The sequence below is a fragment of the Toxorhynchites rutilus genome, chromosome 3, assembly GCF_029784135.1.
Source record: "Toxorhynchites rutilus septentrionalis strain SRP chromosome 3, ASM2978413v1, whole genome shotgun sequence".
In the NCBI taxonomy this organism is placed as follows: domain Eukaryota; kingdom Metazoa; phylum Arthropoda; class Insecta; order Diptera; family Culicidae; genus Toxorhynchites; species Toxorhynchites rutilus.
In genome coordinates, this window is record NC_073746.1 from 31,342,076 (window position 1) to 31,369,373 (window position 27,298).

At 38.6% G+C, this 27,298-nt stretch overlaps 1 protein-coding gene across 1 annotated transcript in view; it reads left to right on the forward strand.

Annotated features, from left to right (window-relative positions):
• The window catches only part of LOC129779359 (ALX homeobox protein 1-like), an 85,496-nt gene extending 59,839 nt beyond the window's left edge, over positions 1 to 25,657 (forward strand). Inside the window, exons 6-7 of the mRNA XM_055786777.1 lie at positions 24,671 to 24,885; positions 25,129 to 25,657. Of these exons, the coding sequence (XP_055642752.1) occupies positions 24,671 to 24,885; positions 25,129 to 25,365 (452 nt within the window). The 3' untranslated portion in view covers positions 25,366 to 25,657. The remainder of the gene's footprint in view (positions 1 to 24,670; positions 24,886 to 25,128) is intronic.
• The last annotated feature ends 1,641 nt before the right edge of the window (positions 25,658 to 27,298 follow it).

The following is a 27,298-nucleotide window of genomic DNA, read 5'->3' on the forward strand; positions in this document are numbered from 1 at the left end:
TTTTTTATTGATGTTTGATTATTTTTTTTATCAAAATGGCAAGTTAGGGGAAAAAAATAGATATTGTTACAGTACAATGATAATAAGTATGAATTGTTGAAGGCGATCTGGCGTAGTGGTAACATCCATGCCTCTCACGCTAAAGGTCACGAGTTCAACATTCTTCCAAAAATGGAAGTAAAAGTGACGAACCAGCCAAATGAGTTAAAAGTCACTATAATACAGATAAAAAAGATAGGTGGGTAATGTCGGGGACATAACCGGAGTGACGTAGGACTATACAAAGGGGACAGCTTTTGCTAAATATATATTTTAAATATATTGTATTCTTTTCTTCTCCTACGTAAATACCTACCTATCTACCTGAAAAATGGATTAGTTTACTGTTTACTCTTTATGAACATGTTGGGGGTTCTGAAAAGAACCTTTGTTGTGTTTTTGCTTTTTTTTACAAACTTTCTCAATTTTTTCTCACTATCTCATAGTTGATTCTTGATTTTTTTTTTCTGAAGGCTTTGTACTTATTAAATGTTCAACGCCAGGCATCTTTTGGCGTATGTACATATCGTACAATCAAAATGATGGCTGTGATAGGGAATGCATAGGTGGTCATCAGCTCATTCACTGTTTTGCCACCCAACTCGATCACTTCGGCGGCCGAAACTATATAACGGCGGCTAGGTGGACTGGTGCACTGGTACTAACGCGCTCGGCCTAGCTACCCTTGCGGAGCAATTGGCGAATACACCTACGCGGAACTAAAGACCAACACGTTTCGAGCGGGATTTTATCTTTCCCTTCACTTTTCCTCCTTTCTCATGTCCAGACATGGCTGCTTGTGTTAGTTTGTTGATGTGATGTGATGCGAAACGATGTGGTGTACGGTTTGGATGAGAATGATCGTTACGGCAGCGGAGCGGGGATTTTGAAGCTGGCTGGCTCGAGAATTACGCATGTGTGAGACTGCGACCAATGTTTCGTTCATTTTTTTTCTTTTTCCTTCCCAATCGTGCTTCATTCTATTTCGCTGCTGCTCTGGTTGCCCGTTTTGGTCGGTACGATTTGAGGAGCACAAAATGGACCAATCAAAAATGGGCACATAGTGCATTTGGACAATGCTTGATATTTCACAATTATTCAATTGTTTATCTCAAGAAAAATGAAATGTTATTCGTTATGATAGATGCGTAGATATATTTCCTATCAATTGATGCAAACACCTTTACGATTTATTGAGAAATGCTCGAGTTATAAGCGTTCCAAATCTTGCATTTTTTCCTACTTGTTCAGTGCCTAGATTTTCATTTCACCCCCTATATCTTCCGGTTAGACGTAGTCCTACGTCAAAAAAAGTATGAATTGTCGTGGAAAGACATTACAGGAAATAGCAGCTGCTGTTGGAAGAGCCCACTCTACAGTAGAGAAAATCATAAACAAGTGGAAATACGAAGGAGCCATGGAAAATCTCCCGGTAGAGAACGCAAACGGACCCTATCTCCTAATGATGAACGGGTAATTGTACGAACATTGCGAAAGAATCCTAAAACAAACATTTCCTGAATTGACTAACGAAGTGGCCGGCACTATTGGGAGACCTGTCTGCGCAGACACTGTCCGGAGAGCAGCATACAGGAACAATCTGAGAGGTCATGTTGGCCGTGAAAAGTATTACATCTCAAGGGTGAATATGAAAAAAAAGACTACAGTTTGCTAAGGCATATGTAAACAGACCTAAGAAATTCTGGAACAAGGTCTTTTATACGGATGAGCCGAAAACCAATATCTTTGAATCGAATGGAAGACAGATGGCGTGGAGGAAACCAGGATCGGTGCTTCAGATTCAGCATTTGGTTATCACAGTAAAACACGGCGGCGTTAGTCAGATGATGCATGGTACATTGGTGGCTTCTGGCTCTGGAACCATGGAGTTTATTGATTCGACGATGGACATGATGGCTTAATTGATCTTCCTGAAACGTAACCTACAGTCTCCCGTTCAGAAATTCGGTCTCCTTCGTGATTATTACGTTCAACAGAATAATGACCCGAAGCAAACTGACTTCGTGGTGCTGAAATGTCTGCTCTATTATGTCCCAATCAACTCAAAACACCTCCGGAATCACCGAACTCGAACACTATTGAGTATATATGGTGGGAAATCAAGAACCATCCATGCATCAAAATCCAGGGAACGATGCGGAACTTAAAACGACGATTACGGAGATCTGGGAGGTACTTCAGTCTACAGTGGCCAAAAATTTTGCCTTGGTGTTTGCAGGAAGTGCTGGATGCCAAAAGGGAGCCATACCAAATACTAGGGGAATTGAGTTTTGTTATCTGTTCACATTTCTGAACTGATTTCAATTTTTGACGAAGTACAACGTCTTCCAGGAAGGGTGCCAAAGCAGAAAATTACAATTACAATTTGCTAATCTCTAAACGGTTTAAATTCATGAAAACTGGAAGAACTTCCTTTTTTCCCATACATTTGTTCTGCCGATTTGTGTGCTAACCCTACCCGTATTTCGAATGCTTATAACTCGAACATTTCTTAACAGATCGGAAAGATGCTTGCATCAATTGATAGGAAATATTTCTACGCGTCTATCACAATTAATAAAATGTTATTTTTCATGAGATGAACAACTGAATAACTGTACACTCATAATTTCGAAAGGTCTTAATTGGAGAATTTTTGTTTGTATTTCAAATATGAAGTAGAAATGTGAACATTTTAATTTTTTTCTTATCACTACATCGATCGATCGATTTTACGATGAATATAAGTAGCATTCAATTATTTATTTTTTAACCCCGAAAAACTCAACAATAACAAACCAGCACGAGTTGTACACTCAATTTTGCGATAGACTGTATATCATATCAAAGAAACCATATTGTTTGATGGAAGCAGGAGTTTTATTATCATCTGTTGACATACGCCACATTTGATCGATAATTCTGATTGGTGGGGAGGGAGGAGAGGTATTATTTGTGGTAGATATTTTCGAGGAAAAATCAATTACTCCTTTGAGCGTTAATAATTATTTTCCAGATAAACGAAGTGGTATTGTAATCATTTTATTCGAAAGATAAAATGTCTCAGAGCTATATGCTTGGTACTTTTTTAATTCTTTATTTTTGAGACTTTCAGTCTCCTGGGCTGGTTCGTCTTAGATGCGTGTTACTTACTGATTGCTAAGCCAAAAGTAGTCCTACAGTAATACGGGATATACCACAGATAAATCCCACATCTAATTTCTTTATTTTATAATGTTACATGATGCTACTAAATCATGCCGGCTAAGGATGGCCACCACATGGTTTGAGACGGCCGTATAGAGGATCATTATTTCCGGCAAAATTGTACTACAGATCAAGGCCGTTGAATTTTAGATTTAAAATTTATTATATGCATCAGAGAAAAAATATCAACCAACAATTCAACTGGTGTGATATTCTAAGTCAATTCGTCAATTACGTGTGCTCAAATAATATCTTTTATGGCAAATCACGAGTCAAGTAAAAGTGCTTCAATAATTCTATGAAATGCCTAAAAATAAACCGTTTTCTATATAAGCATACTCAACAGATCTCGAAACTACATCGAAAAAACACCCTATGCAAAATATCAGTTCAATCGGACTTAAGGGAGAGTAGCGCAAAGGGGTCTAAGCGGAGTTTTTTTAAAATCGAAAAATCATCCAAGGGGAGAGTAAAGGAAATCGGGGTTTCAAAAATATTTTTTTGACACCAAATGTCTTAAAATTGCATGAAACACTCTCTATTTTTTTATTAAATTGTTTATTTTTACAGGCTCAATTATATTAGTTTAAAGGAGCCAAACTCTTAACTATATTCTAACTAGAATATATTAACATGTTTCCTTAATTCTATGGTTAATAAAATAGGAAACCGATTACTCGCGGTCGACTCGAGTTCAGAAGGGTGACACATTTTCATTAGGAAAATGATGGGATGTAAGGAGATTGTAACAATGTTCACACTCATACTCACATTCTCATTCACACTCACACTTCACACTCAATTCTTAAAAACTATCCTTACATCTAATATGTATTACAATTCAACTTATTCTAATGGAAGGGAACCAATAGCTCTCCAAGGACGAAAAGGAGGGAAAAGGATGTAAGAACAATCAGACTCGAAGATCGATAGTTTTAAGGAAAACATATATTTGGGACATGTAATCAAGACCTAGACGAGCCAACACATCTCTGGCCTGCCTTCCTCTGGCCCGAAGAGAGTTTTCTAAATTCGATCTGGCAACAACATACCCCTCGCACGACCAAACAACGTGTGTCGATGTCATCGTAACCTTGGCCGCAAACACATATATTGCTGTCGGCAAGATTAATACGAAAGAGTAGCGCACCTAACGAACAGTGATTGTACATGAGCCGAGAGAAGGTGCGAATAAAGTCCCGACTCGAGTCCAGACTTTTGAACCATGGTTTAAGGCTAACCTTAAGACGCGTCCACATTACGCCAATCGGCCTTGGCCGTCCGGTAAAGCCGACTAAATGTGGACGTACCGCCCGGGCTTGCCGACGTGCCGAAAACCGACTCGAATCAAACCGAACCCAACCCGAAACAAGTGGGTCCGGTTCGAGAAAGTCGAACCAAAACAAAACGAAGTAAATTAGCGTTGACGACATTGTGCTTTGTGTGTTCGTGACGACTTCGTGCATCGAACGGAACTTCGGCTTCGTGCACACGATGGGGCGTCCACATTACATAACGAATCGAATATGCCGCCTGGTACAGACCGATCGGCATCATTCGGCATGATGTGGACGTGCCTTTAGGGATAATCGAGTGAAACCACTGGCCCAATTCATCTTCGTTCTATCTATTTTTACGGGCTGAAGAGTAAAATTCATTGAAGGCGATTTGACGCTGATAAATGTCGCCTTCAATCGCACCCACCTTTGCTAATGAGTCAGCCCTCTCATTACCCGGAATTGAGCAATGTTAAGGGACCCAGACAAAGGTGATGACATAACAGCGTCTGGATAAAGCACTCAAAATTTATCGTATTCTCTCAAAGAAGTACGGCGAGCGCTTTTCCGACCTCACTGAACGGATAGCTTCGACAGAGCTAAGACTATCCGTTACAATGGAATAGTGTTCAACAGGTCGTGAGGTGCACTCTCCAGCGCCCAATGAATCGCTGCCAATTCAGCAATATACACTGAACAAGGATACTTAAGACTGTGGCAGGTGCTAAAAATTAGTTGAACACTCCAAATCCTGTGGACTCATTCATAGACGACCCATCAGTAAAGTACATATTATTACAATTGATACGCCTATACTTTGCTTCGAAGATCGTTGGCATGAACTCCGATCGATGATAATCTGGAATTCCATGGATATCCTGCTTCATGGACTTCATGGACAAAATGCACAGAGGAATTGATGCAGTCAGGGAAACAAACACGGTTGGGAATGTACGAAGAAGGATCAACCTGCATGGGGATGAATTCATGAATCCAGAGTGAAAATTTAGCTCGATCAGTTGCTCAAAATTTCCGATCACCAATGGATTCATAACCTTACACCAGATGAGGGACCGGAGAGATAATAAATTGAAGCGATCTTTTAGTACGTCTGCCAAAACCTCGAGACTCACGGTATGCGTTGAGGGCATACATTCCAACGCAATACGGAGACAAAGATACTGAATTCGCTCGAATTTAATGAGGTGTGTTTTGGCAGAAACTGCTGTACTCCATCACTGAGAGAATAGTTGTTCGATACAACATTATAAGATCTTCTGGGTGGGCTCCCCACCAGGTGCCGGTAATTGTACGGAGAAAGTTTATTCTTCGTTGACATTTTTTACTCAGATACCTAATATGGGCCCCAAGTACATTTCTGGTCGAACCAGACCCCAAGATACTTGAATGACATAGCATGAGTGATCGGTTTACCCAAAAGTTGAAGCTTTGTTTTGCTGGTCTATGCTTCCTAGAAAAAACCACCATCTCTGTTTTCTCCGTGGAGAATTCGATCCCTAGCCCAATGACCCAGGTTGAAAAATTGTTCAAAGTATCTTGTAAGGGTTCTTGCAAGTCGGATTCGTTTGATTCGTTGATTCGTTTGTCGTCTACATTGAAGGTGTACAAAAGGGGGCTTAAACACGGGCTCTGCGAATAAAGTCCCGACTCGAGTCCAGACTTTTGAACCATGGTTTAAGGCTAACCTTAAGACGCGTCCACATTACGCCAATCGGCCTTGGCCGTCCGGTAAAGCCGACTAAATGTGGACGTACCGCCCGGGCTTGCCGACGTGCCGAAAACCGACTCGAATCAAACCGAACCCAACCCGAAACAAGTGGGTCCGGTTCGAGAAAGTCGAACCAAAACAAAACGAAGTAAATTAGCGTTGACGACATTGTGCTTTGTGTGTTCGTGACGACTTCGTGCATCGAACGGAACTTCGGCTTCGTGCACACGATGGGGCGTCCACATTACATAACGAATCGAATATGCCGCCTGGTACAGACCGATCGGCATCATTCGGCATGATGTGGACGTGCCTTTAGGGATAATCGAGTGAAACCACTGGCCCAATTCATCTTCGTTCTATCTATTTTTACGGGCTGAAGAGTAAAATTCATTGAAGGCGATTTGACGCTGATAAATGTCGCCTTCAATCGCACCCACCTTTGCTAATGAGTCAGCCCTCTCATTACCCGGAATTGAGCAATGTTAAGGGACCCAGACAAAGGTGATGACATAACAGCGTCTGGATAAAGCACTCAAAATTTATCGTATTCTCTCAAAGAAGTACGGCGAGCGCTTTTCCGACCTCACTGAACGGATAGCTTCGACAGAGCTAAGACTATCCGTTACAATGGAATAGTGTTCAACAGGTCGTGAGGTGCACTCTCCAGCGCCCAATGAATCGCTGCCAATTCAGCAATATACACTGAACAAGGATACTTAAGACTGTGGCAGGTGCTAAAAATTAGTTGAACACTCCAAATCCTGTGGACTCATTCATAGACGACCCATCAGTAAAGTACATATTATTACAATTGATACGCCTATACTTTGCTTCGAAGATCGTTGGCATGAACTCCGATCGATGATAATCTGGAATTCCATGGATATCCTGCTTCATGGACTTCATGGACAAAATGCACAGAGGAATTGATGCAGTCAGGGAAACAAACACGGTTGGGAATGTACGAAGAAGGATCAACCTGCATGGGGATGAATTCATGAATCCAGAGTGAAAATTTAGCTCGATCAGTTGCTCAAAATTTCCGATCACCAATGGATTCATAACCTTACACCAGATGAGGGACCGGAGAGATAATAAATTGAAGCGATCTTTTAGTACGTCTGCCAAAACCTCGAGACTCACGGTATGCGTTGAGGGCATACATTCCAACGCAATACGGAGACAAAGATACTGAATTCGCTCGAATTTAATGAGGTGTGTTTTGGCAGAAACTGCTGTACTCCATCACTGAGAGAATAGTTGTTCGATACAACATTATAAGATCTTCTGGGTGGGCTCCCCACCAGGTGCCGGTAATTGTACGGAGAAAGTTTATTCTTCGTTGACATTTTTTACTCAGATACCTAATATGGGCCCCAAGTACATTTCTGGTCGAACCAGACCCCAAGATACTTGAATGACATAGCATGAGTGATCGGTTTACCCAAAAGTTGAAGCTTTGTTTTGCTGGTCTATGCTTCCTAGAAAAAACCACCATCTCTGTTTTCTCCGTGGAGAATTCGATCCCTAGCCCAATGACCCAGGTTGAAAAATTGTTCAAAGTATCTTGTAAGGGTTCTTGCAAGTCGGATTCGTTTGTCGTCTACATTGAAGGTGTACAAAAGGGGGCTTAAACACGGGCTCTGAGGGAGACTCATGTAAGAGACCTGACTTACTGTCGAATCTCCGTGAGAAAAGTTCAAATGTCTCTCACAAAGCAAGTTATATAACATATTATTCAATAAAGGCGGCAGACCCCGAGAGTGTAATTTGTCTGACAAAACCTCTATTGAAACAGAATCAAAGGCCCTCTTTATGTCCAAGAATACTGAAGCCATTTGTTTTTTTTTCGGCGTAAGCCATTTGAATTTCCGAAGAAAGCAACACAAAACAATCATTCGTCCCCTTGCCCCTGCGGAACCCATATTGTGTATCTGAGAGTAGGCCATTCGTATCAAGCCATCGATCAAGGCGAAACAAGATCATTTCTCCAACAATTTCCGTATACAAGACAGCATTGCTTTAGGGCGGTACGAATTGATGTCGGACGGGCTTTCCGGGTTTTTGAATAGCTATAATTCGTACTTGTCTTCAATCATCCGGAACAATATTATGCCTCAGAAACTGATTAAATAAATTCGGTGACCGGAATAAATCGCCACAGTAAACAACTGCAACAGAAACAACCGCTTAGAAAAAGTGTAGTAGGCTAGAAATATTTGGCGCGGGAAAAACATCATGTGCCTCACATTTCTATTATAAATTTATTCTCTTGTTCTCGTTTTTCGAAATTTATTCTGAGGACAATGTAATGGGGACGAAGTCCCCATTTGGCGAGGATAAGGAATCGAGGCGGCCCATGCCGCCAAGATGACGCAATCCGAGTCCACCGCCGACCCGCCGTCGGAAGCGGCGGTGTCTCGCACGCAAACCTGGGATCCACTGATTGCCCGGTTAGTTTGAAACATAGGATACGATCCTTTAGCAATGTCCGACCGAGCTCTAGCGAGCGTCGGACGGTATACGTCTGCCCGGGGCGTTACGTTTGCCTGGGGCGATACGTTTGCCCGGTTAATTCTTGTTTTGAAATACAATACCGCGCCACAATATTTATAGCCTACTACACATTTTATAAGCGGTGGTTTCTGTTGCAGTCGTTTTCTGTGGCGATTTATTCCGGGAACCAATAAATTCAACAAGTAATGTTTCGCCACATCAGGGAGGTTTTTGAGCAAGTTGAACTTAATTCTATCCGATCCCGGAGCAGAATTGTTACACGAAAGGAGAGCAAGAGAGAATTCTATCATCGAAAACTCGGAATCAAGATCGCACCTATTTTGTGAAATATCTCGAACAATTTTTTGTACGGGAACGGAATCGGAACAAACCATCCGTGCAAAATTCAAAATCCATCGATGTTAATATTCCTCGCTTTCATTCGTTGAAGAGCGATTTCTCATGTTTCGAGCCATTTTCCATAATTTTTTGATTGACGTTTCTCGTGACAAACCTCCCACGAAATTTCGCCAATAAGCACGTTTTTTCCCTTTTATCAAGATTTAAAATTGATTTTCAAGGGTTAAATACGTTTGAAAATTCTCAATGGTTCCACGTTTCCGAAAAACTTCAAATGCATTCGATTTTTCTACATAAAGCTTGGAACATTGGCTATCCCACCATAGATTGGGAGGCCTTCGGCAAATCGTGGAACCTGGGATGGGTTTCGTTTGAGCGCGAACTGCGCTGTCATAGATCAAACGAGAAAGGAAGTTATACTCCTCCAATGATGGCTAAAGCAATCGCGTCCGCATATTTTTTCCAGTCAAAGTGTCTTGTGAGGTTATATACCATGTTTATAGATTCAGAAGAATTCGACCCAATGGTGATGGAAATTTTTATTGGCAAGTGATCACTACCGTTGGGGTCCTGGATTACATTCCACTTGCAATCTAACGATAGTGAATTCGAGCAAAGCGAGAGTTCAAGAGCACTTGGGTTAGCAGGGGGTTTAGGTACACGTGATGTTTCCCCCGTATTCAAAAGTGTCATACTGAAGCTGTTACAAAGGTCATATATCAACAATGAAAGGTTGTCGTCGTACTGTTCCCTCCACGCGGTACCGTGAGAGTTGAAGTCTCCCAAGTTCGCCCAAGTCGCCCAGGAAGGAGTGAGCACATGTCAGCAAGTTGCTTTTGAATGTATCCAATTTAGGGATAAGACTACGACAATTCCACTGTAAAACAGTGATATCTCCGACCTCTCTATTTAAATTAGACATCAAGAGAGATAATCATTGCAAGGAAGGGCCATGTTTTCTGGGTCGTTCGAAGGTGAACTATTCCCACGAAAGCCAGGAGGAGCCTGTTTTTGCTTGTCCGCTGCACTCGATTTTTTGGGCAAGCTCTATCACTTTAGGGGGTATCACCTGAGGGACTTGTCCTTGAATTTTGGGAGTGGTCACATTTTTGCGCCGGGGATTCCATTGGAAAATAAACGGTGTGCTCCCGTTAGCTGTGTCCGCTTCCATTTCGTCAATTGGCAACGTAGCGAAAACATTATCTGTGTTGATTGGTTGTTGTTCTTGAGCCAGTGGAGAAGCGTCATTCAAAATTTCCACAAAAGTGCGCTTCGAGCGTTACTTCAAAGAGCGCTTCTGTTTATCCCAGCGATTCTTATAAGTTTCACAAGCTGAGAGCTTGTGTGGGGATCTCCCGCAATATGGACATTTATGCTCAGTCGCACTTGCTCTCCGCAAGTGGTACAGCGCTCCTTGTCGGCGCAATAATCTGCTGTATGACCAACTGGCTTGCATTTGTTGCAAGTCATGTGCTTTGACACGAAGAGTCGCACTGGAAGCACTAATTTATCCACCATAACGTAGTCAGGGAGGGTGGAACCAGCAAAAGTTACTTGAAACGAGTCGGACGGCGTGATTTTTTTTTCTTCCCCACTCCCCACTTTTTCTAGTTGATGGCAGTCCAAAATTTTAATTTGCTTCAAAGGGAGCTGTTTGAATCTGCCATCTCCCATTTTTATTATTTCGCACGTTAGACCCGTTTCTGTAATCACCCCCGAAATTTCTACGTTATGGCAGGGCACATATGCGCGGTATTTTATTACAAACCGATTGTTGACAACAATATCGTTAGCGTGCTTCCGATTAGCCACGACAACACGCAGTTTGTTCGGTCTAACCTTGGAGATTTCGACTACGGAGGAATAATATCTTGCCAGATCTTTCGAAATTTCAATGACATTGAGGGTTTTTTCTTTTGGTTTGGGCTGGAAGAAAACAACCCATGGGCATGATCCAGGTGTATCTTCTGGATAGACCTTGACACGAGGACAAGGACGAGGATTTTGACCTATAAACGACGATCCGACGATTTTAAATTGTCTTTTGTATAGTGTTTACATTCAAAATTTGAGAATAATATGAGTTATGATTGTTTTAACCGCTGTTACAAAATGCACAATGAATCCGGATTCTAACTGAATCAAGCCATATACATTCCATACGATTCCTTATGGCCCGAAAATGGTTAGAATTCTCGAAAATGAACCATGTAATAGCAATTTTAAGCTGCTTCCCCTGACCCAAGAAAAACGATTCACACTTTTCTGAGGTAGGACAACATTTTACTGTGTTATTACTAATCTCGCATAAATAAGCAAAACTCGAAAGTTAGCCCTCTCGAAGCTGATTCAAGCTGAAACATTCTTCGAATTTATGCAGGGAAAAGGGACAAAAATATCAGATAATCTCCCTCTTCATCGGCGGAGCCCATCCATTAATTCTGGTTCCACAAAAATCATGGAAAATCTGAGATCGAACCCAGACTGCATGATTTTACGCAACAGCATCACAAAAATTACGTAATTATGGTCATCCTTGGTGTCGTCCGCGATGAACACGGACCACTGAATGGTCAGAGGGCTGTTTGAACCGTTGTGCGAAAGTGCACTGAGTGCAGCAGATCCAATCCGTAACCTATCCAACCATCGATTAATCAACTGTAATAGTGACCCTGAATGGAGGCCTCCATCTGTGCAGGCGATTATTGATTATTGTGGCCCTATCCCCTTTAAGCTAAGCCAACAAAAAGTCGCTCCCGTCCAGTTTTCCATTTGTATTTTCGAATCCTTGAGAACGAAAGGTAACGGCTACTAATGTTTGTATTAAAAAAATAACAAATTTTACCAATTTTTCATGTTCATCTTTGCACCTGGTGATGAGACCACTTGTCCATCGTCAATCACAACAACCCATGGGTTTTCAGACAGAATTTGACAGCGCTATCAGTTGAACTGCGAATGTTATGGCAAAAATAGTAAAAAAAAAACTGTGCTTCATGGTTTGTGCGTACTGGGAGCTTCATCCCGTTGCGAAGAAAGTACACATTGTCGAGTATTTTGAGTTCGCCGGATACGCTCGTTCCGGTGTCTATAGTATTCGTGCACTTCTGGAGAAAAATGAGTGCATTAAACGAAAACCTGGTTCTGGTCTGGCCGACGGTGTTACGCGATCTTAAATTACAGCTGAAGCTAAACACGAAGATTTCTAAATCGTTCCAGTCTTTAGGCCGAGAGATCGGAGCAACGAGCTAGACAGTGAAAAAATACCTAGCGAAGATGGAGATTATCATGCGGAAACGTAAGTCTAGAACGCCCGTGTCGGAACCGCAAGCTGTGACCTAGGAACAAAGGCTTTTATTTTTGTATCGATCACAGAAATTTTTTGACTCAAGCGTAACTTTTGAAAAGGGCGTATCGATTTGAGTAAGAGAAATCTTTGATAATATATATCTCAAAAACTATGAGTCGTACCGAAATAGTGTCTTAGAAAGAGTTATAGAGTATTGATGATTGAGTATGAAAAAAATGTACACTGATGGGCCCAAGATGGTAAAACTATTTTTGACGAACTTTGTGGAACATCGAATTTTTAGGAATTTTCGAAACTTCAAGTTTTTGTATATTAGCAGTCATTTTCAATCACAAATTATGAATCCTGATGTTATTTTAAACAAAAAAAAGGTTATTATCAATCTCCTTCTAAATGCAACCATTCTCGAGATATTTAAAAAAATATTTCCAATTTATTGTTATTTTTATAGTAAATAATCCCTTTTAATATATTTGTTGTGTTATACCGTCATGTTCATGAAATTTTATGAATTTGCTTATAATTTCCAACAACTTTTCCGAGTACATCATTATGGTTCATTTTTTGACTCAAGTGTAACTTTTGAAAAGGTAGTATCGAAAACTATGAGTCGTACCGAAATAGTGTGTTAGAAAGAGTTATAGAGTATTTTTGGCTTAATTTGAAAAAAAAATATACACTAAGAAGAAAAATTAGTACACTTTTTTTTATTTACAAAATAAAAATTCAATTTGCAATATCCAAAATACATATATTTTTTTTTCAATTTTTTCATATAAAATAGAAGTCATGTAGAAAATTTAAAAAATGGGCCCAAGATGGTAAAACTATTTTTGACTAAATTTGTGGAACATCGAATATTTAGGAATTTTCGAAACTTCGAATTTTTGTGTGTTAGCAATCATTTTTAGCCACAAATTATGAATCTTGATGTGATTTAAAACAAAAAACGTTATTATCAATCTCCTTCTAAATGTAGCCATTCTCGAGATATTTAAAAAAATATTTGTAATGTATTGTCTTTTTAATAGTAAATAGGCCCTTTAAATATGTTTGTCGTATTAGACCATCATGTTCATGAGATTTTATGAATTCGCTTATAATTTCCAACAACTTTTCCAAATACATCGTTATGGTAAAGACATATGTTTAGGAGTTACGTTACGAAACATTCGAAGACATGTGGGTTAATACAAAACGTAGCGAAACTAAAAAATCTTTTTTATCTCAATACAAACTTCAATCAATCAAAAAATTGTTAGAAATTATAATATAATTCATAAAATTTTATGAACATGACGGTATAACACGACAAACCTATTAAAAGAGATTATTTACTATAAAAAAGATTATAAATTAGAAATATTTTTTTAAATATCTCGAGAATGGTTGCATTTAGAAGGAGATTGATAATAACCTTTTTTGTTTTAAATCACATCAGAATTCATAATTTGTGGCTAAGAATGATTGCTAACATACAAAACTTCGAAGTTTCGAAAATTCCTAAAAATTCGATGTTCCACAAATTTCACACAAACAAGTTTTACAATTTTAGGCCCATTTTTTTAATTTTCTAAATGACTTCTATTTTATATGAAAAAAATGAAAAAAATAAAAAAAATACATATTTTTTGATATCGCAAATTAAAATTTTGTTTTGTAAATAAAAAAAAGAGTACTAATTTTTCTTCTCAGTGTGCCAAAAATACTCTATAACTCTTTCTAACACACTATTTCGGTACGACTCATATTTTTTGAGATATAAATTATCAAAGATTTCTCTTACTCAAATCGATACGCCCTTTTCAAAAGTTACACTTGAGTCAAAAAATGAACCATGATGATGTATTTGAAAAAGTTGTTGGAAATTATAAGCAAATTCATAAAATTTCATGAACATGACGGTATAACACGACAAACATATTAAAAGGGATTATTTACTATAAAAAAGACAATAAATTAGAAATATTTTTTTTTATATTTCGAGAATGGCTACATTTAGAAGGAGATTAATAATAGCCTTTTTTGTTTCAAATCACATCAGGATTCATAATTTGTGGCTAAAAATAATTGTTAACATACAAAAATTCGAAGTTTCGAAAATTCCTAAAAATTCGATGTTCCACAAAGTTCGTCAAAAATACTTGGGCCCATTTTTTTAATTTTCTACATGACTTCTATTTTGTATGAAAAATTAAAAAAAAATTAAAAATATGTATTTTGGATATTGCAAATAGAATTTTTTATTTTGTAAAAAAAAATTTTTTTTTTCTAAGTGTACATTTTTTGCATATTCAACCATCAATACTCTATAACTCTTTCTAAGACACTATTTCGGTACGACTCATAGTTTTTGAGATATAAATTATCAAAGATTTCTCTTACTCAAATCGATACGACCTTTTCAAAAGTTACGCTTGAGTCAAAAATTTCCCAATTGCTCTGGAAAACTCATATTTCCTCTAACCCAAACGGAATACACACTTTCATTCGAATCAAAAATACTCATGTTTTGTCATTTGTCGATTTCATTTGGAATTGCTGATAAATAAAAATGGGTCGCCGATTATGTTGATAAGAGCAAAACTCGAGAAAAGAATTAGCCGATTTAGGGCTGCCTTCATTCTATCATATTTTCTGTATCGAACATTTATTCCATGTAACGGAGAAACATGTTATTTGCAAGTGGATGAAAAATCTTGCACGAGTATTGTGCCTGAAAATAACCTGATATCATAATGTCGGGTTTTGGTAGAAGTACTGAAATTTTATAGTAAAAAATAATTTTAAAGGGTAGATTAGTATATCAATCAATGAACAGTTCTGCGATTGGACCCATGAACGTGCGCTTAGCAAGAAAACGTGAACTTTTGAAGGTATTGATAAAAAAAATCGGGCGGGACGAAGTTTGTCGGGTCAGCTATAAATATATAAAAAAATTGAAAAACATGCCAACAAATATGTTTTCGATAGCAATAGCGAAAGTTCCGTCCAACAGGGCATCGAAATTTATGTTTATGGGAACTTTGTTATATATGTTTTATGTCACGCGGGGCTCAACGGTATAATTAACACATTGAGCCCCGCGTAGGAGCCGTTGAACTGACACTGAACTTTCCACGTGGTCTGCCTCGGTCCCTGTTGACTGACAACGGACTTTTTGTTATGAGTGCGGAACTGACACTGATAAAGACTGCTACAAAGTGAGAAACTAAATAAAATATGGATTGTTTTCGGATGTGTTACATAAACAATAACGTGTTACCAGTGTTTGGATTTCGATCAAAATCAAATGATACACAATGTGTCATGCAAGTAAACTCTCACGAACATATAACCAAATATGAGAGGATCATTCAGATACTTGTATGAATGGCAGCAATCACTTTTGTAACATTTAGTGATTAAACTAAGAGAGGAACGAAGACTGTTGTTTGCATATTCGAGTTGTATCAAACATGGCACACTATTTTCGAAGCCTGCATACAAGTTTGAACCGCATATATCGTCTCATTTTACTATAGCGAACCCCACTGCACAGACAAGTGTAAAGCAATAAATGATTCAAGAAAAATTACGTCATCATTACGTCACCATTTGCGGAGAGCAGCGAATGGGAAAAGAGATAAAACGCGAGAGTTTTTGCTTCTCACTGGAGCGGTGTTGCTAGTAAAACTATGCGGTCTATATGAATATACACATTTCAAGGGATAGCGGCGTTAAAAATGGAAAATATAATCTGACTACCCTTCCCTTAGCCTCTATCGAGCTAAATAATCATATAGTTTGCACTCTCTGAGACTTAAAAATCAGGATCTGCTACATTAGCTGAATATGAATCTTTCGCTTTGCGTTGTCCGTATGATCCTGCTGTTTCATGATGCATGGAGAGGTCGGTATGCATATGTTAGAGGCAAAGAAGAAAATAAGCTTTCTGCACTGAAAGCGTATATGATAGCTTTGCTTGCATGCTGGTGTGCAATGAAGTGCGAGCCGATGCAGAGTTGTCTCGTTCTCTTTTGTGTCGTGATTTGAAGCACATAACAATAATAGAATACCGCTGGGGGAAATGTTTCCTGAAAGATCATATTTGAACAAACGAAAGCGATTTTTTCAATGAGTGGATCATTTGGCAAACACTGCGTGTTACAGTTCACACAATTCCATCAGTTCAGCTATTCGAAGCGGTTAACAACGCGGGCATTGTCTTCTGCGTCCTCACGACAATCTGTGAACTTCTTCTGGCCATTGCACATATATGCCTTCATCTTTGTTCCTTTTGCGTCATAACAAAAGTCTCTGTAGCAGTTTCATTTTATTTCCCACAGAACTTTATTCAATAACGTTGCCAAACGATGCTGTATTTTTGACCTCCTGTGTAACTGTTCACTTCTGCGCCTCGACCGCAAATACCGGTGATACGATCAGTAGTTTACACTCTCCACTGCTCCACCCTCTCGATACAACGGGTCTCCTCTACTAACGAAAGTAAGTTTCGAAACATTATAAGCGGACTCTGTGTTGCTTGTTTTGGAAAAAAAAACAACATGTTGAGCCCTGCATTGTTCCCGGGGCACTGACACTACATATGCCGCCTGGTTTGCGCATTCCTAATCAGACCGACGGTGGACTTTTCGTTTTGAGAGCGTCGGCACTGGGAACAATAGTAACACAGCTATAAAGTGATTTTCAGTAAAGTTCTTCATTGGTCAGACGAAAAGTTCATTGTCGGTTCTAGTTCGATCGAGGCCAAACATGTTAAAATGCAACACAAACTGTTGAACCATCTCAATAGTGTTGCTTGTTCAATTGAGAGACGAATATTTTTTTTCTATTAAATTCACCAAATCAATCCACCGTCAGCTTCGCAATCAGTGCATAAACACTCAATTATCAAGCGTAAACATGACTCGGGCTGTGTTTATTCACGCGACAGCATTACGAATTTAATCGCGTAAGAACCCTTGTTTCTAAATATAATAAAATTTAGCACCACCAAGCGGGGAAGCCTGGTTGCTCTCCCTAATCGCAAGGGGTAAATTTTCTCGTTGACGTAATTGTTTTCGTACATAAAGTGCGCTTTCGATCAGTAGCCCCGCTAGTCGTTTGATTACCCTTCTTTCTGTCGGAACAAGTGTAAAACGGTGGTTTTACCCTCAACCGATGGAAAAACTGTTTGTTGTTTTTCCATGAAGGGTGCATGATTTACTCACTCATTAGACACTCTCAGACTGCAGGGTTCATAAACTCGTTGTTCTTTGGAAAATTGTGCCTGAAAATCAAACATTTTTTCCTGTGATAAAAAATTTACAACGATTTCGCAAGCCATCAAAAGGACCAAGTTCCTCGAACGCGGGAGATTCCCCTCGGGAGCCATTATTATGTAGGGCGTTGCTCATACTGCGTTTGATCTGATTGATTGTGATTTATATGTCCAGATTCTATTATTAGCCAGGGAAAAAGTGCGTGAGCCTACATTCAATCCTTCATCGATCGACCAGCAGCACAAGGTCAAACTAAAGTAATGAATTGATAATGGAGAAAGTTTGCTGCTTTTGCTACGATCGGTCCATCGGAAGAAAATCAATACCATGAGGTTACGTTGAAGAAATCCTATCAAGCTAAACTGTGCATTTAGATTTCATCACGGAAATAAATCAAAATCAACGGACGTTCCCGAGTTTGCTGCCTGTTGACAAGAACGGCTGCGGGACAGAGTACCAGATCGTTATGTTTATCGGAACAAGTTGGCAGGAAAATAGAATGTAAACAAGAGGGCAGCGCAGCGTAATGCGTAATGTATGCAAATTAATGCCAATTCTAAATAATCTGAGGAAAGCTGAGCTGAAATGCGATGGGATGATGCTCAATAATATAGGGTGATCCATTTAGAAGTGTGGTATACAGTGGTGATTTGAAGACACATATAGTGCTGACCTAGATGAAGTTCGCACTTTAATCCAACTGATCTTTTGACGTTGGACTACATTTTTGATCCTAGTAACTATTGAGGGTTAGCTTACGAATTTGAGAATGAGCCATTCAACCAAAATTCGGAATTGGGGAAATTTCAATCGAATATTAGTCATAATCTTTTTTTCTAATATGCATTCTACAATATATCATTTTTGTTATTCTTTGCATTGAATATTGTTTCGAACTTCATCTATATACAGTAGGGTGCCAATGAATGTATCGGAAAAAATCGACCCTAAAATTTCGAAAAGTTGCCCAATACAAAATGTTCACCATCTAGAAAAAACACTATGCAAAATTTCAACTTAATCGGACTTAAGGAAGAGTGGCGCAAAACAGTCATAATGTGAGTTTTTTGAAAATCGAAAATTTTTTTTTGTCAAAAAATCGACACATTGGGGTTTAGTCCTTTTTTCGGAATACGAGGCAAAACGTATGGTTTAGGGTGTCAATGAAAATAATCTGCGATTCCTACGACACAATCAACAGAAGCAGTGTGAGGAAAAAAAACATTCACTTACGAGACGCTATCATGAGCAACACCGTCACAGCCTCTGCTATTGCCAGGCCAAAATGCATGCATTGCCATGACATTACAGCACGTATGTTCAAACCAAAAATTAAATTTTCATTGAGCTCCATTACTATTCCATCCAACACATTGCAGGATGTATTTGAATGATTGACAAAAGCGAGAATTATCTCATACACAAATGTTTAGTTTGGTTACCCGTCCGTCCTGAGGAAATCGTTAGTGTACTTTCCTCGGAAATTCCTGATCCGTGTACTGTTCAACTATTCTCCTGTATTCTGAAATCCAATCGAGCCAGAATAATCCGAACGGATCGCAACATTCGAAAACATTGTATTGCTCACTTGTGTGCAGTGTTTTAGAATATGAAGTGCAGTTCTGGTCTCCGTATCATGCAGTTCACATCAACCGGATCGAACGGATACAAAAGCATTTTGTCCGATATACTCTAAGGCGCCCAAACTGGAGGAATGGGATGATCCTGCCATTTTATGAAAACCGGTGCATGTTAATCGACCAACCAACATCAAGCAGACGAACACTCAGCGTATGCTCATATTTGATGTCCTGACTAACAACGTCGATTGGGTTGATATACTTGGAAATTATAAGAATTATAAAATTATAAGATCTCTAACACAGACTTCAAATCGAAACAACCTGCATAATGATCAAAACCGTTCATCATAACACTTCTCGTTTGATGTTTGTTGAGTGAACACCGTTTGCCGGCGAGCATCGAGCGGGAATGAATTGTCTTTCCCAAGACATGGAGAGGAGTTGGAGTTAAGTTTTCCACAAGGGCACTTCCAGGCGAAAGAACTGAATAAACTCAAAACCTTGTCAATACAAAAAAGGAAACGAAAACGAATACTAATGCGAAAACAATAGTATCAAACCAACGTGTATCTTTGTATTCAAGTGAAAAAAAGACGGGTGGATAATGTTGGGACATAACTGAAGAGACGTAGGACTCCATTTGATCGGAACCATTTGAGGAGCACAAATTGGACCAATCAAAACGAGGCACATAGTGCGTTTGGACAATGCTTGACATTTCATAATTATTCGATTGTTTATCTCAAAAACATAAAATGTTATTCATTGTGATAGAAATATTCCCTATTAATTGATGTAAACATCTATGTGATCTATTAAGAAATGCTCGAGTTATCTTCTTGGATGGCACTAACGTTCCAGTGGAACTTTTGCCTTCTCAACGTAGCATTACTTGCGTCAATTTTATTAGTAGTACTTGGTTGAGATTTCTATGCCAAATAACACGCCTTGAATATACTTTGGAGTGGCAAGCTATAGAATACGCGTGATCACAGTGCAAGACGGAAGAGTTTTCTTTGACGAAAAGTCCCCTAGTTAGAACGGGAATCGAACCCGAACCCCCGGCATGATAGTGTGGGACGCTAACCACTCGGCCACGGGAGCACAAGCTCGAGTTATAAGCGTTCGAAATCTTTCATTTTTTCCCACATGTTTGATGCCTAAATTTTGAATTTACCTCCTATATCTTCCGGTTAGACGTAGTCCTACGTCAAAAGAAAATATTCGTTCTTCAGTTTATTCAAATTAAGTTAGATGCGATCTCAAACCAATGATTACTAAGCCAACGGTAGTCCTACGTACATTTTTTACATATATTGTATTAGGAAAATGAATGTTTTTTCCTTTATTTTTGTCTGTGGTCATCGTCTATAGCAGGGATGGCCAAACGATAGTCCGCGGAGGTATTCCTACGCGCCCGCCAGCTGGTTTAGGATAGTGCCACCTCCATATGCAATGGAATAAATATCTCTACACCTTTTGCCGTGATCAATTTGTAAGGTGTTTATGCTAACCTCAATAAAACAAATTAGTTGTAAGAGTAGATATTTCTTCATTAAAGATTTTATTTTTCTCACAGATTAGTTCTCTAATATTAACACATCCAGTTGTTCGACCACTTGTAATGAAGTAAAAAATTGTCACTAGGAAAAAATTCAATAATTTGTTAAACGACTAATTGAAAATGATGGAAACATCCGGCATAAGGATTTGAAAATCGATAAAAACCAAATTTTGGAAGAAAACTTCGCTTTTGAAGACTACTGGGTTCGCGAGTTTTGATGAAGTATTGTTATTTTAATTTCAAAAGTAAATTTTAAGTGATGAGAATTAAATGTACAGATATTTTTTTACAAGAAACTTAGTCACGAGTAGAACAACAGTGATTAATGAGAAATTATAAATTTCTAAAATTAAATTGTGTTTCTAAAATTGCCCTATTGTGTAATTCTAGTTGAACAGAATTTTGCTTGTTAGTTCTATTTTACTGTTATAGATAACAGTTCGGCTGAAAAGTTTATAAGGTAACACAATAAAAATAATTTGTATTTTTTTTTTTTTTGCAAAATTCAATTTTGTTATTCAACGTAACTGCCTTCGAGGGCGATACAGCGATTATAGCGATCTTGCAACTTTTCGATACCATTTTTATAGTACTCTTTCGGTTTTTCCTCAAAATAGGCCTCAGTTTCGGTAATCACTTCATCATCGGTCTTAAATTTCTTGCCAGCCAGCATTCTCTTCAGGTCTGCGAAATGAAAATAGTCGCTGGGGGAGAGATCTGGAGAATACGGTGGATGCGGAAGCAAATCGAAGTCCAATTAATGCAATTTTGCGATCGTTTTCATTTCGGATTTTTCCATTTATTTCACAATAACAAAAGTTGCTTCACTCTCAATGCTGCAACTCACGAACCAATCGACCGATTGCTGTCAAATTTTGACACGTATCGATTGAAAGATGGTACTTTGTGATAGTCAAGTAGGTTTTTTGCAAGAGGCGCCATCTAGACGTCAACCTTATGATCTTTTCAGCCGAACTGTTACACTCGGGAGAAAGCTGCCGGCATTGTTGCATTCCTGATGCTTTGCTTTAGGAAGCATTGTGGTAAAGTTTTAAAATATGCAATTCATCGACGCTAGAGAAAGAACTCGATTTGATAAGATTCTGTCGATTTACAAAATGATAGTGATAGTTTTTTTTCCAATTCATTTATTTGTAAGGCTCAATCGCATAAGCTTTGCGGAGCCGCTAATTCAAGGTTTGTTTATACAAAGTTTCAACTAATTGGTATGTTTAGTAGGATTCGACCGAATACTCGCGGTTTACTCGAGGTTAAAAGGGCAACAATTTTTGTGGGACAGGACAGGTTAGGGATTAGGATAAGGAGTACCGTTGTCTCAACAGAGGGTTTCCACACGCACTGTAGCATTGTGCATAATGACCAGGAATATCACTTTTCAAATTGTCTTGTGTTTGTTGATAAGTCCAATTACAGGTCACAATCGCCTTTAATGCAACACTAAGATGTGCCTCGGTATGACCCATTAGAGGTAAATCACAGTATCTTTTTTGCTTCAAATAAATACAAATAATGCCTGAAAATATCATCAGCAAAAAACAATAGCAAAATTACAGAGACACGCACAGTCTGTGACAATGTGCGCGAGTATACGAGTTATGATTTTGCGCAAGTACAGGAGGGATCAAACTAGGATTGGGCGGTCTTTAGCAAAAGATCGATCTTACGGATCAATTTTCTAAACGGCGTAGGGATCGATTCACTGATTGAATCGTTATCAGAGAATCGATCTTTGAAAATTGTTTTTTTTTATAATTTATACAAGTATGCTATATTCAAACATCAAAGGAATTTTATTTTGATTCTCAACAAGAAAATTTATTTTCCAGAGCATTTATCGCGTACCGTTATGGAATCATTTGATCAAATAAATCTGTTGAAAATTATTATTAGAAATGCAACAACTGATATTCATCTAGAACTCCACTGACAATAATCTCATAAAATCCAACCGTGCCATACGTTATTCGAAATCTTGGTAGTAGTCTCAGTTCTAGAATAGAACGCTTCAGCTGCACCATCCAATTTCGTCCTGATTTCACTGTCAACCGAGTGGATGGGGTGGTGTAAATATAACTTTTATCCACTTGTTTTGTAATGATCAAACTTACAAAAACGCTTACAAACTGCTGCTTATCAGGTGGTTTTTGTTAAGATTAATCGTTAATAAAGTTTTGTGAGAATATGCCAAAATGTGGATGAGTTTGAGTATATTTAGAAAAGCTTCAGCTAAAAGGGGCACCTGAAACCATTTCCTAAAACCATCGCAAAATAAATGAGCATTCAGTGATAGTATCTTTTTTTTTCAATTTATATCGTTTGTTAAAAGTAAAAGTAAAATAAATTTAAGTCGTTTGCTAAAAGGTGATCCCTATAGGAGTGCTATCCTCAAACTCGAACGGTCAAAATCAATGTTCATTAAAAACCAAATTTTCAGAAAGATTTCTACGATCAAAAAGAACACATCGATTTTCGCGATTTTTTGCATTACAATAGATCGATCCAAAAAATCTGAAATCGGAGAGGAAAAGATCGATCTTCTGAATATCGAGGCAATCCTAGTTCAAACTTTGTTTTGTTGTCTAGTATCAAAATCATTTTCTAATGACTTTTTGTTACAGCTAACGTTGGTAGCCCGTAGCCTAACATTTGAACAAGTGGTCGCCCGTAATGCCCAAAAGTTTGGCCACCACTGGTCTATAGGACTCCATTCCTTTGCATGTCATACATAGATCTCTTTCCCGAATATCCGTTTGATCTTCATCGAAGAATGGACCGTCATCATACCCGGGATCGGGAAGACACGCCATGGAATGATTGATTGCACTGAAATTTCCAGACATCACGATATAGACATTTTTTTCTCAATAGAACATAACGGTCTCATGAACGTTTCACATTTGTTTATCGAATGACAATGTGCATCGTTAGTCATTTTCCGACAGCATAATGATCAACCACAGTTTCGTTCAAATCGCTTCATTCGATTAACTTTATAAATTTAAATAATTATATTTATTTTTCATTCAACAACCGAAATATTTACTATAAATATTTTATATGGCAGAACAACTTTTGCCGGGTCAGCTAGTTTTCTATATTTCTTCTAGAACTGCGGAGATAACGAAAACAAGAAACATCGTATTCGCAATCCACGCAATTGAAGGTAAAACTGTTTACTTTTCTAATCAACCATCACAAAAGGCAAAAAAACAAACTCACAAGGCGGCAATAAATAAAAGCGGAATGATAATTTAATAAACCCCCTTTCCCATCGACAAAGGGACCGTAGCCACTGCTTCACCACATACTGTTAGACACTACTGTGGAGATGGCTTGGCTTGCTTCAAATCTCCCGAATTTATGGGATTACATCAAATGTAATCACATAATTGAATTAGGTGTTTTTTATCGTTGCTAGACGCCTTGGAGGGGGGTTGGCATGGGATGAGATGAATGAAACGGCTTTATCAAATGTTTACTCCAATATTAGGTGCGTCGGAGTTGAGAACGAGGGAGGGCAAACTCTGGCACGAGAAGAATTTCCGGAAAGATTAGTTCGAGAAACAACACTATGACACAGATTGAAAAAGGCCATCTAGCATCTCTATTGTTACAGAGTGATGACATTTCTCGCGCTAGTACTTTAAAATATAGCATACACTGAAGCATGAATAAGTGATAGAACACTGGCAGCCTCATACCATCTCAATCAGCTCAACCGAGAAGCAAGAGGGCTGAGATGAAATTTATTTGCCCATCATTCAGAGTTTCACCAACATAAATTTTGTTCTCTCCATCTCTGCTGTAACCATGACAGGTATCATCCTGTCGAGTCACAGTCCACCGGTAACAACTCCGCTGGAACCATGCCGGGTTGCGCCGTACGTGAATGTTCCCTCGCTGCGCAGTTCTGCTGTCAATGTGGGAGCCAACTCCTCACCCGGTGGGGTCAACACCGCCAGTACTCATCCCGGATTTTCCGCTGCTTTCTCGGCCTTTGACACAGCATTCATCTCAGCAGCAGCCCATCAGGTGAGTCTATCTGGTAGTTAATTAATTTATTTCAAACATAATACAGATATTGAAGGACAACTTGGAAGATTTTGGAAACTGAAATTGAACGAATGACCTCTGAAAAATGTGAATAGTTGCACGTTTTCCCTCATTTCCCCCACCAGACAAAATTTGCGTACGCCCCCCCAGGACACACGACACACCTCCCACACTCGAACAATAAATATACCATCTCTCTCTTCTCTATTCTCACCTTTCCAGTATGCGGCTGCGCTGTCCTCAGGTACGGTCCCAACGGGTCTGTTCTCTCTGTCCCAATATCGGCCCGCGACAAACGGTCTGGCAGCGGCAGCGGCAGCAGCAGCGGCTGCCGCAGCTTCGGTTTCGCTGCCCGGATTCACCGTTGCGCACGATAAAAACTCCAGCATCGTCGACCTGCGGCTGAAGGCCGAAAAGCACAAAGAGAACCAGAAGAAGATTGTAAATAACGTTTCGTAAGACAAGGCACGTATCCTCGTAATAGGGGGAGTCGCCGCGATGAATGTGTGTTTGTAATTCATATTTGTTCTACCGTTCACCGGATTCATTCAATTTGCGAATTTATTTAATTTACAATTTAGATTTTTTCCGTATATCGCATCCGATAGTCTTCGTCCTTTATCCAGGATCACATTCGTACACTGAAGTTGCATTTTGCTATAAATGAACGAGATCAAGATAGCGACGTTAATGAAACAATAATTAATAATTAAATAGTCTTAGTGTGAGAGAAAGGCGGAGATGTGTGTATTTCGCTCTCGGAAGAACGTTATAATCAATCAAAATTGTAAATTATAATTGCATAGGAAATAAAGTCTATTTAAATTTATCCGAACAATATCTAATCTTTATTATTTTATTTCCGATTTTACAGCATTGTTATTGTAGTTGATATTGAGAGGCAAGATCATCTTCGAACATTTGTTCTTACCATTTGTAGCATTGGAAAAAGTAGCATCAACCGATTTGGGCACTCCATAACATTTTATTACAATGAAGAAAATAACATATTCTCCGATGCTAACTATCGAACAATTGGAAAATGTTAAACATTATATAAACAAAAATTGCGCGTTTTGGTTGCTCTCCCAGTCTTCCAGTTTTAAAGTCCTTAGGGGTTGTTCACATACCACATTGTTCGAAAAAGCACGGTTTTAGACTCCTCCCTCTTCCTCCATGGACAACCGTGAACATTGTCTATACTCCTCCCCCTGTTGTCCACGTGGACATTCTCTCATATTTTTATCTGAATAAAGAAGTAATTAAACTGAGACTATGGGCCTGATCACGAACATCACTGTCACAAACGTTTGCACGTCACTTACACTTCACTTAATCTTTTTGTGTCTATCATCATTATCACGGACAGTTGCGTGTAAAAATAAAATCCGTGAAGTGAAAGAGTTCATTCGCGTTTATAAGAGACATGTCAGTTGCATAATTTCGGGCGTTTGATCGTTATGTCGGTAAAATTAATAAGTGTATGATATTCCATTTAATTGAACGTATATGTTGGGATGACAAGTTTGCGATTATACCTCGATGATTTCAATGCCAACTATTCGGACTCATTCCATGAAGCAAAATGCAAATGTGCTTGGTGCGTTAGTTTGCTGAATCAAACGCTAGGTCAAAGATGAGGAGGAATACTAGGTTGCTCTTGAATAATGTAGTTGTTGAATATATGGGAATGTAATTTTATATCCTTTTTCTATAGATTACTCTAGAGATAAAACATGACTATCATGAGTTTAATAATCGATATCTCGCATACTCTTGTACTTAGCTCTGTCTTACTCGAATAGTGAGAAGTATTTAGTATAGGTCAACGTTAAAATAATTTTTTAAGAACCGTTTCTACAATTTTGATGAATAATAATATCTTCTATATCTCAGAATGAACCCGAATTTATCCATCTCATGATCAGTATAATCTGAGCTACTCCCATATGGGATTCTGAAGTTTAATCCTCTCATCCTTCCCATTCTCGTGTAATTTGATATACGGGACATGAGGTTTGATATAATTATTTAAACAGAAACTGGTCAGTAGCGTCAGTCAGAAGCATAATTCTCATATGAAACATCTGATGAGTTTCAAGGAATTTGCCAAAAGTAGAAAATGATTCAGATTTATTTTCTTTAGACGGATATCAAAATTATGGAAAAAGAATTAGAGAATAATTTAAAAAATAATAATTTAAAAGCTTTGCAATGATAGATTTATTTTTTCCTTATTTGAAACTTAAATATTCTTTCATTCAAACAATATCGTTGAAAATATCTATTACGTAAAAACAAAAGATCAATGGCCTTATTCGATGTAACTATCGTCCTGATTCGGGTCTAGTCCACCAATTGCGAATGTTTGAATTACAAAAACCAGCTCTGC